This window comes from Saimiri boliviensis, chromosome 3 (genome assembly GCF_048565385.1).
Source record: "Saimiri boliviensis isolate mSaiBol1 chromosome 3, mSaiBol1.pri, whole genome shotgun sequence".
In the NCBI taxonomy this organism is placed as follows: domain Eukaryota; kingdom Metazoa; phylum Chordata; class Mammalia; order Primates; family Cebidae; genus Saimiri; species Saimiri boliviensis.
Window position 1 is genome coordinate 142,788,843 of NC_133451.1, and position 17,803 is coordinate 142,806,645.

At 38.8% G+C, this 17,803-nt stretch overlaps 1 protein-coding gene across 2 annotated transcripts in view; it reads left to right on the top strand.

Moving 5' to 3' along the window:
• TTC29 (tetratricopeptide repeat domain 29) overlaps positions 1-17,803 on the top strand; it is a 915,079-nt gene that overhangs the window by 718,434 nt on the left and 178,842 nt on the right. For both annotated transcript variants that reach the window (XM_074396845.1, XM_010338621.3), the window contains 2 exons: positions 5,496-5,719; positions 11,053-11,238. In XM_074396845.1, the coding sequence (XP_074252946.1) occupies positions 5,496-5,719; positions 11,053-11,238 (410 nt within the window). The remainder of the gene's footprint in view (positions 1-5,495; positions 5,720-11,052; positions 11,239-17,803) is intronic.

The following is a 17,803-nucleotide window of genomic DNA, read 5'->3' on the forward strand; positions in this document are numbered from 1 at the left end:
TCTTTTCAAGCTGCATCCCTTATCCCATTGCAGCCCCAGGTATCTGCAGTGGCAAAGATCTTCCTTAGGATACAGATTTATAGATGCCCAGCATGTTCACGAATGTGACAACTTTTACTTCTGTGAATGGCACATTTTTTTTTCTGTCAGATCAATGCTCCTCATGTTTCATAATATTAAATCTCTCCGTAAAATTTACCAGAGTTTTCTATTTTCATCCAGTATTGTGGCATCAGCTCAAGAAGATTTTCTTTTTCTAATGCTTAAAAAGAGCATCTTTTAATTTAGACTAATATCTGTGTTTTAATGTGTAAATGAAATCAAAGACTAAAAAGTTTATTGCCAGATGACATAACGATTAAAATAATAAGTCTGAGTTTTGTTTATATTTCTATTTGTGTTTAGAACAATTCTTTCATACAGCAAGTGAGCTTTGGCTGTAGTTCTCTGCTATGAAATTTAAAACCTGAGAAATTCAAATATAATGATAGAGATTGACATTCCTTTTTTTAAGACCGCCAATTTTAATAAATGAAGATTTTCCAGTTAAAAGAAATAATTCAGATTAACTATGAAGGTTTAGATAGGAACCTATTTATTAAGCCAGTGTAATTGTTCTTTCTTAGGTGCACGTGTGTGTAAAATAGAGACGATACCAGCATAATTCTATATGTATATTTAAATACATTTCTATTTGTAAAATCTCATGTAAAGAATGCTCTTTTTAAAAAATGTACTAGAAGTTTTAAAAATTGATATTAGTTATATATCACAGATGTTTGAAGCTGAAAGAGGTAGTGGAAATAATGATCGTCCAACCCCTTCTGAATCACTTAGTGTTCTTTGGTCACAGACAGCAGAAACCGATTCTGACTAAATCAAGTGGAAATAATTTTATTGAAAGGTTAGAGTGGAATTTAGAGGAGAACCCAGATCGGAAGAAAAGCACCAGCCTGGCCCCCTGGAATGGACATAGATAGGTAGCAGGAACTGCTGGAGGATCTTGTCAAGATTCTGCTGGATTAACTGAGCGCCAGCAACCTCCTACACTTTTGTGTTGCTTGTCTCAGGTTTCGGAATTTGGGGAGAGAGACCAGTTGGCCTAATTTGGGTCAATAACTCACTCCTTGGCTAGGGAGTCCTTGAATTTCCGTGCCACCCAGACTACACACAATGTGGGGGACTGGTTATTTCCGAAATACTTTTGGAGTGCGCCCCCCTGTGGACGCGGAGCTAGATGCTGGCTGGGCCAAATCCGGCAAAAGCACCTTCATCTTCCAGGTGAGGAAAAGAAGGCCCAGAGAGTGATTTTTCTGACCCTGTTGGGATTAGAACTGAGATGGCTGTCTAACTGCCCTATCTAGCATTTATTTGTATCATTTACAGTCCATATTTTAATTTTTATCTATTTATAATTTTCTTCATTTTTGCCCCCAAATGTTTTCTTCACTCCTAGGAAGATCTGGTGGGAGTTCGGTGGCATTGCTTGTGTAAGGCAAGATTCCAGCCCCTTGTCCTCTCAGGCCTCCTATGCCACCCCGCAAACTGCCTTCTGGGGTAACACTTGGAGGTCCCTTCAGGCTCCTGAAACTCCAGTTATCCAAACCTTAACTCCTTATCTTTCTTCAAACCTGTCCATCCTTTCGTGTTCCCAACACAAATTCATAAACTTTCTTAAAAAGGTTTTGAGGTTTTTTTGTGATTTTTTAAGCTCATCATCTATCACTAGTGTTAGTGTATTTTGCTAAAGAGGGGACTCTAGCAAATCACCAATGACCCATTACGCAGTCCCAAAACCCGGTTGTCATCCTTGCTCCTCCCTTTCCTTCACCCCCAATATCCTTTGAATTTCCAAGTAATCCACATTTTTGTCTCCTAAATATGTTTTGAATTCACCTACTTCCCTCCATTCCTCCACCTTGACCGTGGTTCCACCCCAGCACCTCTCCTTTCTGCAGCCACCAATCTCCCATCCATTTTTCCTGCTCCCAGTTTTACCCTCCTCCCATCTCTTCTTTTGGATCAGGTGTGAATTTCTGAGTCACAGACTTGAGAATGCTAAATTGAAAGTCTTTATTTTTTTATAACTTAATTTTAATTCCTGGCCCTGAGCCTTGATCCTCCCTAGTGTAAAAATCCAATCTTGTCACTCTCAGGTAAATCAGTCCAATTTGGCAGTTTCTCAGGTTGTTCAAGATTCTGAAACTTCTTCCCCTCACCGTATTTTCCTATATAGAAACAGCATCACACTAGTGAGGGATTCAGGCGAGTTGAGCTACTAGATTTAGCGAATAGAAATACAGAGTGTGCAGTTCAGTCTTTCAAAATCAAGAATTTTTTTTTTTTTTACTCTAAGTATGCTCTATGCAATATTTGGGGCATACTTCTAATTAAAAAAAATATTCATTGTTTATCTGATGTTCAAATTGAATCAAACCTGGGATTCCTACATTTCATCTGCTAACCTCCCTGGGGTAACAGCATTTATTTTCAGATCCTGACCTGGAACAAGCTTGTCCACCCCAGGGCCCATGGGCCACCTGCGGCCCAGGATGGCTTTGAATGCGGCCCACCACAAATTCATAAACTTAAGAAGGTTATGAGGATTTTTTTGTGATTTTTTTTAAGCTCATCAGCTATCATTAGTGTGAGTGTATTTATGTGTGTCCCAAGGCAATTCTCCTTCCAGTTTGGCCCAGAGAAGCCAAAAGATTGGACACCCCTGACTTGTGGGACTTTGTGATTGTCACTGCATTTGTCCAGCCAGTATCCATTCCTTCTTCTGTCTTTGCGAACATAAATCTAGTTTTGTTTGGGGCAGCAACATGCCCCAGAGCAGGCGGGGTGTGCGTTTTTCCAGACTCCTTGCAGCAAGGTAAGGAGTGGGGCAGTGACACAGTTCTGGCCAGTAGAAAAGTGGAAGTCTGCTGGTGGTTTCAGGAAGGTTTTGTTGTTCCCTAAAATAAAGACGCAGCCATTGCCACCCCACTTTCCCTTTCCTTCCTGTCTTAAAAGTGGAAATAATGTCTGAAGCTGTAGCAGCCCTGTGGCAACCAGTAAGGGACCAGCAGGAGGGAAAGGTCAAGATCATCCCAGGGACATGGCCTTGAACTTGCCAGGCCACTGAACCAAGGCCCTCAGCTGCCTACCTTTAGGCAAGAAAATTAGAAGCCTCCATTTTTCACAGTACTGTGAGAAAAGTTTCTTTTACTGATAGCTGAATGCATTCGTAGCCCATGAGGTCCTCTACCTGCGGCCATTTCTGATGCACCTGATCCGTCTTTGTTCTATCAGCTCTGGAAGTACGCTGACCTGAACCCTTCAGTAGCTCCCCAGTGCTGCTCTTTTCATTTGTAGCTGTGTCTTCCTTCAGTCCCGGGTGGGCAGCCCACGAACAGTCATTCGCATGTATCTCCTCGCTATGGCCAGATGACATTGTGACAGATGTAGCAGCCCTCTCTTTCCAGTAGCTTTTGGGCCACACATTGAGTCCACAGGAATATTAAGTCCCTTCTCCTATACCATTCAGGAGCTAGGGGGAATTATAGAGCTGGTTCTGGTCCTGGTCCTCCTCTGCCTAGAAATTCTGTGCAGGGACTTTTGCTGCCTTTGCATGCTCTTGTGTATGGGGAAGTGGGAAGAGGGATGTTGGTAATCCTCCCTGCCTTCAAGAACCCTAGATGGGAAGCAGGATGTGTGTTTTTGATTCTTGGCACCTGCTGCATTTCATAGGATGTTGACTTTTCTACTCTCGGAGCCCCTCCATTTGACCGGATAAGGAAGGGAAAGAGGACATGGTCCCCAAGCATCATGCTGCTTTTCTCTGTACTCCCCTCCTCTATCTCAATTGGAGGACAGGAATAGGTAACAACCACTATTCCTTTTTCTCTTCCCCATTTCAAATAGATTTTGTTCTCATATGAAATGTTGGCTTTTGATCTTTTGACCTAGGGTCCATGTGGTTTCTTTATTCTCTTTAGAGGCTAGTTCTATCACAGTCTGGCTGCCGGATAGGGGAAGGTTGCAGTTCAGCTGGGACACTTCTTCCAGATGACTTTCGTAAAATGCAGTCTCGTTATGTCAGTTACCTGATTCTGGTCTCCAGTAGCTCTACCTCCCTCCTAGCTTGGAGTCCAGACTTCTCACTGTGGTTTCACCATGAGACCTCTTCATGATCTGGACCCTGCCTTTTTTTCTAAACTTCCTGTCTTCACCTGCTAAACTCTCCTGTTTGCCACTCCTTATTTATTTCTTGTGTACCTAAGCTGATCCACTAGATAAGAAATTCTTGGCAGATGCAAGCCCCGACATTTTGTTTTGTTTTGTTATTTGTTTTTTGAACTCTGTAGGTGAATCTAATGCATAATGAGGACTTGAGAAGCAGCTGTGAGATTTCACATTTCCCAGAGCATTCTCACATACCTGATTTCATTTGGTTCCTAGAAGAATCCCCTGATGCAGGTAGCATATACTAATATACACAGTTTAGAGATGAGAAGACTGGAGACCCAGGAAGGTGAAGCCAAACTGAACTCAATCTTGGTGTTCTGGGCTGTTTTCACCCCACATGGAATTTTTGTTGCCAGTGGTATAACATCATGTCATTTGTCCTATTTATTTCAAAGAATTTAACATAATTAGTATGAAGCTATATATTTTGGCATCTAATTGTTCTTTTAATGGCATAATGGCCACTACACAGCTATTATCTCATAGTTCTGTTTATTTCCTATATAGAAATTTTCATCATTCGAAATTATTTGTCATTTGCTTACTTACTTGTTAGTCATGTTCTCCCGCTAGAATGCAAGCATCACAAGGGCATGGAAACTATTTGGAATAGAACAGTGTCTGACACTTAGTAGGAAACTCAGTACCTATTCGTCCTGTGACTAAGTGGAGTATTCATCTGTCAATCTATCTTCTTGCATTTAATTATTGAAGTTAACATAGAATTAATCATTAACTTAATTCTGACTGAAGTAATTTTAAAATATATATTTTGTAATAGATTTCAATAAATATGTTCTGCATGAATGAAAGAATGATGAACTTCTGTAACATACAGTGAAACTACTAATATAGAGGGAATATTATTTCGATATTAAATGGCAAGTTTTATTTTTGCTTGGCTTATTGGAGTTTTTTTTTGAAAAAATTTTTTTTTTGGTAGGAGGCTGATGTATCAAGTTTTTGAATATTCATCAGTCAACTATCTTATTTGTCCTTATCAAATGGAGCTCAGCTCTGGAACCGATATGTTTATAATGTAATTTTATTAAAATTACCGTATTTAGATAGCTCCTGGCATCTTTCATTAAACAGAAGTTGTTCAATTATAAGTGTTTGAGGCAAAGATCTTTTGATAGTTTTCAGTGCTTTCATTGAGGGAAAAAAGGCAACATGATTCAACCTTTAATTACTAGAGAATGAAAACACCATGCAGACTGAAAGGATTAACATAAAGCTTTGAATGTTCCGATTCATATTCCTAGTTATAGGAACTCCTACAAGAAGAACGTCTGTGTGGATATGCTGCGAGACGGTTATCATAAGTCCTTCACCGAGCTCTTCGCTCTGATGGAGCAGTGGGATGCCCTGAGGGAGGCTGCGAGAGTCAGGTCCCTCTTCTGGCTGCAGAAGCCCCTGGAGGAGCAGCCTGATAAACTGGATCACTTCTACCACTACCTGACCAGGGCTGAGGATGCCGAGAGGAAAGGTAAGTGGTGGGACTGTGGGCAGAGCACAGCATGAGCCAGAACGATAAGCACCTAGGGGAAGATTGCAGATTGTTTCATGTATGAATTTGAAACATTAAGACAACTTAGCACACTTCAACCCAGTCAATTAAATGTATTTACGGAATTAATGAAAGGGGATGTTGGATCATAAGGCTTCCCAGACACAGCGGCATCCTGGTGATGTCATTCTGAGCCAGGGAAGAGAATGCATAGCACCTAATAACATCTCCAGAACTTTCCCATGAATTAACATAGTTCCTATCATTAGGTTTAAACCTTTCTACAGTTTTTCTGTATATGTTATCTGAATATTGACTTTCACCGAGGAGATACTTTCAAAGAGTACTATAACTTGAAAATCACACTGATTTTCCTAAGTTTAGACTTTGAAGTTTGGGTCAAGAAGTCCTACTGATTTGAATTGGAGAATTTGTCTTAGTAAATAGTAAAAAGACATGAAAAGTCTGCAATTCACAATTGCAAATAAAATTGCTAATTTTATATTTTCCATGACATCATTTCTAATAAATTTCTTTTTGACATTTCAAAATTTTTCAGAGTTGATATACATTCCAAGTACTAAAGAAATATTTTCATCTCTTTACTGATTATATTGATATTGTCATAAGTATTTCTTAGTTACATATTAAGAACTGATCATTTAAACTAGTCAGCTATAATCAGAGAAAAAAGGAAATCCAAAAAAAGAATTTGGCATGTAAATTTGGTGTTCTAAATTATTCTTTTTTCCTTTTTTTTTTTTTGGAAAATACCACAGGATTCAAAAAGAAAAACTCAGGCCTCAACATGACAATGTCTACATGTCATTTCAGGCTTGTCTATGGGATAATAAAATAATAGCAACTTTTTGTTACCCAGTGGTACCATGGAGAAAATCTGTGGGGATATGCTAACAACATTAGAAGGGTCTCTATGTGTTGGAGTTGATACATATTTCCCATCAGGTTGTGACCTAACTTAAGAATGTGAGACACACAAAAATGTGAACAACAAAACAAATGAACAGGGTATGTGTGTGTGGCAGGGGGCGGGACAGGAGGTGATTATTGATATTATGAAAAGGGATAGATGTGAAAAAAAGTATTTTGGTGAACTTTAAAACATGATTTATAATAATTTCTCAGGAAATTAACTGTTGTAAATAAAAAGTACTATTGCAAAAAACCTACATTCTGGTCAGAAGCTGTGGCTCACGCCTGTCATCCCAGCAGTTTAAGAGACCGAGGTGGGCAGATCATCTGAGGTCAGGAGTTTGAGACCAACCTGGCCAACATGGTGAAACCCTGTCTCTACTAAAAATACAAAAAAATTAGCCGGGCATGGTGGCAGGTGTCTGTAACCCTAGCTACTCAGGAGGCTGAGGCAGGAGAATTGCTTGAACCCAAAAGGTGGAGGTTGCAGTGAGCTGAGATTGCACCATTGTGCTCCAGTGTGGGCAACAAGAGTGAAACTCCATCTCAAAACAAAACAACCTACATTCCAGTATTAGCTCAAAATTCTAAAGTGATATTTACACTGAAAGTAGAACTAATTATTAGCCATTTTATTCCATTGAATTTTATCATATTCACTGTTTTAGATTGAGGCTTTCATTGAAGATAGTGTAAATATAAGCTAAATACGTCACTCGTCATAAGGTGTCATAGATATGAGCCAGTTTGTTGTAAAGCTTTTTCAATTTATAAAGAACCTAAGATGCCAGTCTATTTCAAGGTAGAAAACATTTTAATTTATAATATTTCTTATGGGAAAATTGCTATCTTTGTAAGTAAAAACATTTCTCCAATCCAAAAGTTAACAAAGTCCAACTGCTTTTTTTGTTGTTGTTTTGAGACAGAGTCTTACTCTGTCGCCCAGGCTGGAGTACAGTGGCACCATTTCGGCTCACTGCAACCTCCACCTTCTAGGTTCAAAAAATTCTCCTGCCTCATCCTCCTGAATAGCTGAGACTACAGGCATGCATCACCATACCCAGCTAATTTTTGTATTTTTAGTATAGACAGGGTTTCACCATGTTGGCCAGGCTGATCTCAACCTCAAGTGATCCATCTGCCTCAGTCTCCCAAAGAGCTGGGATTACAGGCATGAGTGACTGTACCCAGCCCAAAGTCCAACTCTATAATAGCCAATGTCTCTTCTGTAGGGTTATCTTCCACAAAATACAGTGGCTTTGTCTGATTGAAATATAGAAAATTAAAATTATTGCAAAAATATTACTAGAAAAACTTCAGCATGTAAATATTTGTGTGGCCTTTTTTTCAAAAAATTGTCGTAATTTTTTTTCACATTCAACACATGAACTTTATTAGAGGAAAATTGTGGTTTGAATTAGGAATGTACCAGGAAATGAGATGTGCACATTCATTCTTATTAACTTGAATGAATCCTAAATCTTAAAACGTGAATGTATGCCTAGAATATAGAAATACGTTAATAGGGTCTTAAAGTTCCATTCCAGATGGTTGTGAGATTGGAGACAATTTTCCTGAGAGAGCATGTTACTGGGCATTCTCGTTGCTTCTCACTGAAAGGACCATCACTCTAGGGTCACAGTGAAGTTCATTTAATCAAAGCTATGGCACTAACAATAGTCATCTCAGGTCAGTTCTGTCTCTTGAGACTTACAGAGCAGTAACCTAGAGTTATTTAAATTACTTTACAAAATATCACTTGCTGTTTTATAGCAGAGGTGTGTTTAAAGTAAGCCAATCATTTCTTTTTGGGTTATTTTCCATTTGTTAAAGTGTTTCTTTGTCCCTGATACATTTTTTAAAATGTATCCATTGTCGTGAATCATTGCTGTGCCATCTGTAACATCTGATTAGGGCCTTGTGCCCCTTGGGACTGGTGAAGAGATGGCAATAATGGCAATGGGTAACAAAATCAATAGATAATTCAAACATTATTTACACTTGACTTTTAAATTTATTAAGGGTTGAGCAGCAATTTTTTTCTAATAATGTTTGTTTAAGATACACAAATTATGTTTTTACCAAAGCAAAATTCCACAGGTATTTGCAGATTTTATGTAAAGCAAAACCAAAAAAAAAAAAACTCTGGTGAAATAAGTTTGAGAAATACCAGGTGAAGTAACACTGAGGTTAAGCAGGTTAATTTATTGCAGGACTAATCAGAACATTTAACATGCTGATGTATATTGTGTGACTTACTGAAAAAGGAAATCAGAAAATTGTTTCCCAAATTTATTTCATTGTAGAATCTTTTTAAGGAGCATAGGAAACCCACAATAAAACTAATTTTCATCTTCTGAATATAACTGCTGACAATTTAAAGAAGTGGTCCACAAGCAAGGAGAGAAAGCTGCTTATAGCCTTTGTAAAGGCTACAGGGCATGTATTTGGATTGTCCAAAGATTTGAAACTTGAATATATTCTTTTATATTTCATAATCTGGAAAACCATCCATTTTTTTCATAGAAAAATAGCTTAGCTGACAAGTAGTCTTTAAATACATAATCTTGGTGGCTTATCTAACTCATTCCTTAAAAAAAAGAAAACCTTATGAAATGTTGGGAATATTTCTACATTAAGATTTAATTACTAAAATATAAAAAAAGTTTTAGGACTGCATATATTTTTAATTATATGTATCCTTTTTATTAAAGTGAAAAATAGAAAATGTTTTACTTACTGGCTTCTAAAAGCAATAACTCTCTAATCAGTAAATATAACCAAGAATATGAAATATTACAAAACAAACTTTAGTGTTGTATTCATATTATGTAGGAAGTTCATAATGGAAAAGACAAAGCCGAGAAGTAATTGTGAGTTGGGAGTATTTGCATCAAATAAATAACTCAGGGGTATTTGCATCAAATAAATAACTCAGTCTCCCAAAGAGCTGGGATTACAGGCATGAGTGACTGTGTCCGGCTCCACTTTTCACCTGAGCTGTCACCTATTGTGAGGGTCCTCAAAAAGCAGAATGGCGTTCCAGAATCCCCAGCAACTTCCAGGATAGGGAGAACTTTTTATTTTGTTTTCTAGTTATTAAATGTATTTTGTTACAAATCTTAATTTCCACTGGAATTTTTAAGGAAGTATATATATTAAAAATGTATGTAAAGGAATAGAACTGGTTTTAGAAACTTCTTCTGAAACATTGGGTGACTTGTTTACAGTTCTGTCAAACTACCCTTTGTTGTAATCAACCTGTTTCATTTTTTCTGAGTTTTGATTTTAATCTTATATGTGTCCTAGTGGACAATATTTTTCATAATTGTAATCCCTTCAGGAATATGTGGGTTGACTCCCCTGGTAGTAGTGAATAATTAATATCAATGAATTCTAATAGATAATTACTGTTATTAAAACATTGTTGGAAGGGTAACCCAGAGACCACTGCATATTTATAATACAACTATACTTTCAGCATAAATTCAAAAGACACAGAGGTTATTAATTTGGGCTGAGGCACGACTTATTAACACTTTTTGTTCAGGTTTACTATCACAGTGGGGTTTATAAGACTGATTCACAATTGATGGACACACTCTTTATGTATATAGAGGTTAGATATCCTTTAGGAAAAAAAAACCTGCAAGAGTTTAACTAACAACTATCTGAGTAAAAATCACTAGTCTTTATGCATTTCCAGCAAAAAAACAAAACAAACAAACAAAAAAAAAACAACCCATAGAAAACAGAAACATAGAAGTCTACTCTTTCTTAACATTGCTGGAAATTTGTATTGCTAGAAACACTGGGAGAAAGTATGTGGAGCTTATAGGGTCATTCTGATCATCATTTGTTGTACCTATCAACCCTGTGACTTTTTTTTTTATGATATGAAATACCTTGGTATTTTCATATCCATTCTGCTTTCTTCATTTACATTATCTTTTGGCCTGGCTGAGAAACACTGCCATCTCTAGAATCTCTAAGTACTCTCAAACCTCCAGTGAGAAAAGTACTCAATGACACCATGTATTATTGTCTTCCAAAAGCAGTGAGCATATTGCTAGTAGGTATTGTTATGTCCTATACCTGAAAGTCTCCTGTTTTCAACCCAATAGTGTCAATTTCCAACACGATCTAAGTTTTCAGAAAGGCTTTCATTGCTTTACTCATCTGTACATTCTTTAATTATTGTAATCAAGTTAATAGTTACAATAAATTAATTTTTGCATTTAGATTCAATTTTTAAAATTCTTAGTCATATCTTTAAGGAAAAATAGGAAGTAAATGTCATGATATTGGTTTGCCATTCTAAAGGATGTGCCATGAGACATCTATCCAATGTCATTCATGATGCTTTTCTCTCTTTGAAGAATCCTTTGAAGATGTGTATAATAACTTATATGCTCTGGCCTGTTACTTCAATAATTCTGAAGACAAGTGGGTAAGGAACCACTTCTACAAACGATGTTTTAAGATAGCTCAGCTGATCAAAATTGACAGTGGGAAGAAAGAAGCCGAGGCACATATGCACATGGGTCTTCTCTACGAGGAAGATGGTGAGTGGGCATTTGCCAGGATGCCTTGGGTGTGCTTTGGTGGACCCTGAGATCACACAACCGAAAAGCATGTGGTGTTGAGAGAAAGAACTGAGATTTCAGCATAATCATGTACATTATTGACATCAAAAAGCAAAACCATGTGACTTGTGGACTCAGTTTTAATATGCCTTGCAGAATATTTTTTGCAGAATTCCTTGCTCATGCTTCTGCCTGAGTGCTCAGACTACAGTTCCCAGCCAGTAACATCCTCACCAAGAGAAATCATCCTCCCCCAACCCCCTCTGCACACAGGATGGAAAAAAAGAAAGGTATTCTTTGTGTGATTTTTGTAATGTCCCATGCCCCTTTAATGAAAACCAAAAAATATATAACTCACATATCATCTCACCATGATTTTTAAAATAATTCCTGAAGAAAATACTCATTTAAAAATAACTTCATACTCAATAATGTTAAGACAAGCCAAAATCTAAAACAACCACAAAATTGTCAGAAGTAATTTTGTATAGTGGTTGATCAAGAATTGCAAATACGAATTTAAGAATGGAAAATTCTTTATGGCAGAATAGTGTACAGATAATATGCAAAGAAAATATAGGGAAAGATGAAAAGATTTGATCTTGAATAATGCCATTTCTTTCCCCAAACACGATCTTGTTTTGCATAAAAGTTTTTATGTTGGTAAAACTTCTAAATTTTAAAAATATTTATTATTTTGTGACTAGGACTGCATAGGACTTTGAAAGTGCTTCAGGAAGTTGCAGTTAATGTGACTGTAGCTAAAGCTCATGAGGCACCTGGACATGGTCAGAGCCATCGTGTGTGTCCGATATAGGGAGTATTAGAAAAACACAGAGAAGTGAGAGATCATGCAGACTAGATTCAAGGAAGGCACGATGCAATCAGGAGGGACTGGCAAGGGACTTGGAAGATGGGCGGAATTTAGGCTTGTAAATAAATAGGAATATATTCTGTGAGGAGGGAACAGTAACTGAAGCATGCCTAGAGCAACTGATAAGGACAACCAGTGTCCAGTGGGAAGTGTGGGGGTGTTTTTTTGCCATACTTAAGTGATTTTTTAAAACTTTTAAGTTCAGGGGTACATATGCAGGTTCGTTGGCGTACGTCAACTTGTGCCATGGAGTTTGTTGTACAGATTATTTCGTCACCCAGGTATTAAACCTAGTATCCATTAGTTATTTTTCCTGATACTCTCCCCTCTTCCTACCCTGGGAAACCACAGTGGGAAGGTAGGATAGGACACAGTAGCAGTCAGAGATTGGACTTAAGCTTCTGTACATGGAGGACAAGGTAAGAAGTGTGATATCAATCTGTCTGTGATACAAACTGTGGGAAGAGGGAGAGGAGGAAGGAGGGATGGCTAGGAAGCTGATGCAATGTAATTAACTTAGATAAAACAGTGGAAAAGTACTGTATTTAAGAGAACATATTTAAGTATTCCACTGCAGTGCAATCTATAGTATCCCACAAAAGGGAATTAGCTAAATGTATTAAGCAACATCCATGCAACAGAGTTCTGTGCAGTCATGATATAGGTTAAAGCAAAAGTCGGTTCATTAAACAAACAGTGATATAGAACCTCATGTCAGGGGATAGAAAAATGAATAAGACAAAGTCTCTGCCCTTGTAGAGCTTACATTCTTCTAGGAAAACCAGATCTTAACAATTAATAGCTCCATAATATAGTATTAAGTTAATGTTGTGTTACAATAAATAATAAAGTAGAGCAAGGGGATTCACAATGGTGATCACTTTATATAAAGGGCTTAACTTTTAAAAGCCAAGACAGCAATGAAATGAGGGAGTAGCCCTTGTGAAAATCTGAAGAAGGGGCTTCCAGAGGGTGGATGCAATAAATGCAAAGGCGCTGAGGAGGGTGCATGCTGATCATGCCCGAGGACCAGCAAGAAGGCCAGTGTGATGGGAACACAGTGAGTGGAAAGTGGGGAGTAGAAAAAGCTAAGTGAGACAGGGAGGCTTAGGATGGATCACACTGGGGCTTGAAGGCCAAGGTGAGGACTTTGTATTTTATTCCAAATTAACATAGGAAACCTGAAATATGTGTCAATTTCAGAAAAATGCTCCTAATACATTAATAAGATATAAAACACAATGTAAAATATATTTATGTTGTGTATGTATCATACACGAACACATTAAGAGTAGTTATTTCAAAGTTTGAAGACTCTAGGTGAGTATAAACATACACACTAAAGACGTGACTTACTATAAACTAAGAAGTTATTTCAAAGTTGTTAAAAATTTCTAGCCTGTTGTTAAAAGTAGTTTTGTTTTTCAAATTGTACAAAATTTTATATTTCCTTATATAAAATTGAAAGTAAAACTTTTCATTTTCTTTTTGTAATTATGCCATCAAATTCTGTCTGGTCTGTCAAATGGATCTGTCAATTACTGACACCCCAAAAGAAGTCCCAGAATAAATCATACATAATATATGAAAATAGAACTGAAGAAGTCAGGGCTATGTTTTTTTTTCCTTCTTCTTCTTCTTTTTTTAATTGTACTTTAGATTCTGGGGTACATGTGCAGATCCTGCAGGATTGTTGCATAGGTACACACATGGTAATGTGGTTTGCTGCCTCCATCCCCTTGCCACCTATATCTGGCATTTCTCATTTGCTGCTTCCATACCTCCATCACCTGTAACTGGCATTTCTCCCCATGTTATCCCTCCCCAACCTCCCCAGCCCCCACTGTCCTTCCCATGCCCCCCCAACAGACTCTAGTATGTGATGCTTCCCTTCGTGTGTCCATGTGTTCTTATCGTTCAACACCCACCTATGAGTGAGAACATGTGGTGTTTGATTTTCTGTTCTTGTGTCAGTTTGCTGAGCATGATGGTTTCCAGGTTCATCCATGTCCCTACAAAGAATGTGAACTCATCGTTTTTTAGGGCTACATAGTATTCCATGGTATATATGTGCCACATTTACCTTGTCAAGTCTATCATTGGTGGGCCTTTGGGTTGGTTCCAGTTCTTTGCTATTGTAAACAGTGCCACAACGAGCATTAGTGTGCATATGTCTTTATAATAGAACGATTTACAATCCTTTGGTTATTTACCCAGTAATGGGATTGCTGAGTCAAATGAAATTTCTATTTCTAGATCCTTAATGAAAACTGAAGAATGGCCATAGTGAGATTCAGATAGCTGTCATAAGTGCATTTTGAATTTTTCTGTAAATTTTATTTCTAATTTTTAAAAACTTGATTTGATTTTTAATTTTTTTCTGGTGGTGAAAAACATAAAACTTAAACATCTTAGCTATTTCTAAGTCTATTTAGCAGTGTTAAGTATATTCACATGGCTGCACAACCAATCTCTAGAACCTTTTCATCTTCCAAAACTGGAACTCTTTGCTTATTAAACAACTACTCCCCACATTCCCCTCTCATTCTGATTTTTAAAAAAATCTCTTAATGCATTTCTATTGGAGGATGTATACATTGCTTAATTAATGTATTCATTCATCTATGCTCCCACTCATTCAACAAATATTCTGCCTCTGGGCCATGTGGTTAGTACGCATGGCAACGTGGCTGCACCTACCATGTAGTAGCAGCCACACAGCCACTGCAAGAAAGGATGAGGTTGGAAGATGTGAGCAGTCAGGGTGGGTCTGCCATGAGATCACACTCCCAGGTCCTTGGCTTGCTCGAGTTTAGCTGCCCCACCCTATTACATGATGAAATGTACTCATATTTCATAAGTTAAAAGTTTGGGTTATGAAGAACTGTAAAGGCTTTTGCTTTTGAAATTATTTGAGTGTGTGTTATTGTGTTTTGGAACTACTTTTTGCCAGATCTAAAATATTTTTCCTTGCCCTTAAATAGTTCATAAACCCTAGAACCATACCTTTATTGCCTGACAGATAAAACAACTTAAGTCAGTGTTGATGAAAACTCTGGAGATTAACTTTGAGTTAATCTAGTGAGGGTGAAAATTAACTGTGAAGCTTCTGTAATATGGGGTAGAATTTTCAACCTAAAAAGAGTGAACTAGGATTTGCAAGACCAAGTGGCTAAAGTGGAGTGGGAACTCACCTGGCTGAAACATTCCCTCTGAGGTGATGGTGGCCCAGCTTTCACCTGTCTGATCTGATTGGTCCAGACAAGTGAAAGGAGGGCCTGCAGCAGCAGCTAGGTGGCAGCTCTGCCCAGGGGCAGGTGGCAGCATCCTGACTCCAGGGGTGTCCCCATTCATGCTGAAGTGGAACATTAGCCAGCAGATGGCAATGGGCAGGTTGTCAGGGCCCAACCAAGCAGGCTGTAGTCCAGGGCAGAGCTCCAGCACACTCAGGGAACCGTAGAACAAATGAGGAACATGAGCAGAAGCAATAGCACAGAGACAGGGCACATCAGGGGTCAAGTTCATCCCACTGGTGTAAATGTGGCCAGAGCCCCATGCAGAGCTCCCTGGCCAGAGTCATGAACAGCAGACAAATTCAAGTCCCTACTGCTGCTAAAAATGGGTCTCTGGTATGCAGCGCAGCCTAGTTCCCTTTGGCTCAAGGGCTGACAGTCTCATTCTTCAGGTCTAATAGCTTCAGATCTACAGTTGGGGTGGCTGGCTTGGAGCAGTCATAAACTGAAAAACTCTTGAAACAAATCAGCTGTATCTTCTTTTAGAATCGTGACTGTATTTGTAAGGATTTTATTGTGCAAACAGGACAAATGGACAAGTCACATTCTCACTGTGTCTATGGGGCACTGGAGAAAGCTCTCAGACACTGGATCAATAGGAGATGTTCCCATTCATTCTAGATCTGCACACAGAGGTCTAGCAGGGCCAGACATGACCAGGTAAACAACAGGTCCTCCTCTGGTATGAGCTAAGGCCAGGAAACAATAGCAAGATGAGTGTCACAGCCTTCATTTCAATCCTATCCTGCCAGGTCAGCATTCATGGCTAGATTCAACACCAGCCCCTTCTCTGGCATGATGAGGGGACCGGGGTCCAAGCCTTGCAGCTGCAGCTTTATTGGTGAGGGTTGGAGGGCATGCAAACTAGCAGTAGGATTTACTACACCAGCATTCATAGTTGGGGAAGCACCAGCACTTTCCTCTCTCCTCTTCCTCATGATGGGCTAAGTTCAAGCCTTGCTTTTCACCAAATTAATAGACTTAAGCACTGAGACTAGATAGTTTACATGGAGCTGTGCAGGAGGCCAGCCTTCTTTGTGAAGGGCTAGACTGGGAAGATCAGTCTTGGACAAATTAACCCTTCATTTCAATCTACATTTTAGTCATATCCCTTCTCCCACTTCCAGTGCGTGTCTTATAAGTATCATCTCCCATTTCATCAGCAGCTCATTCCATTTCAACCCATTAGCTGTGAGTCTAGATATTGAGTTTGCTGTGGGAAACCAGGAGGACAATTAGATGCCTTCCTAGAGGATAGATGATTGGTGACAACCCCAAAGTACGGAATATAGTCACTGCAGACAAGGCAGGGGAGGCCATTGTAAGAGCAGCTTAGAAAGTGCACATTTTCTGGTTTGGAAGACCCTCCTGTATGACTTTAGTTAAGACTAACCATGATCTACAGCATTAATTCCAAGTTTTTCCAATGACTGGGGGACTTCTGAGGAAAGAAACAGCTGTCCTGACTAGCTTGCTCATATTCTAGGATTTATTGTTGACCGTCAGCTTTTGGACAGACACTGGATAGTATATCTCTATAATTGCCAGGAGCTCAGAAGGCATCAGGAGCAGCACAGTATTGTGAAGACACATTGGCATAACTACCAGCTCTCCCCTGAAACATCCAGCATTGGAAGGCATAACCAGCAACAGACTTCTGGAGGAGGCTACCACTATAAGGAGCTGTCCACTTTCTTGTTTTGATCTCATAGAGAGGAGTTAGAATTGGGAGCCCACTTATCCCTGTTTGCTGATGGTCAGTGACCTTCCCTAATATTTCCTCTACTCATTCTTTAGTGATCATGGGCTCTACATGATTTTATTTTATTTTTCCAGGAGTGTTATGAAGAAGTAGTTCAGCTTTCTTCTCAGTAGAGTATCCATCTCATCCTTGACAACATCTTTTACTCTCACAAAAAAACACAAGAAAATCTATCATTGAGTCTTAACCCTTTAGGTCCCTCACTCCTTGATTTTCCAAGGCTCATTCCTATGAACAGTCACCAACTCCCAAAGGCTGACAACTCTGCTACTAGACTCTCTCCACTCCAGATTGAGCCTTTAATCTATCTCTGCTTTCCTGACTTGCTTCTGGAAGGCCATGATGTATGCTTGGACAAATATTCCATTTACTAGAACAATTGCCATGCTAGCAAGGTAACTTGGTAAGCAGCACTCAGAGCAGGCCCAACTGGGAGCAGCATTGCTTTGTGAGAACTTGCAGAGGCAAGAGCAATAGCAGGGTGCTGGTCTCCCATTATTCTGCCCTCAGATGATGTATGATGAGGGGCCAGATGCAATGACAATATGACATGGCAAAGCCTTGGTACAGTTGAGAATTCATGGTTTGATGTAACCCCAGCCCTTCCCTTGCATG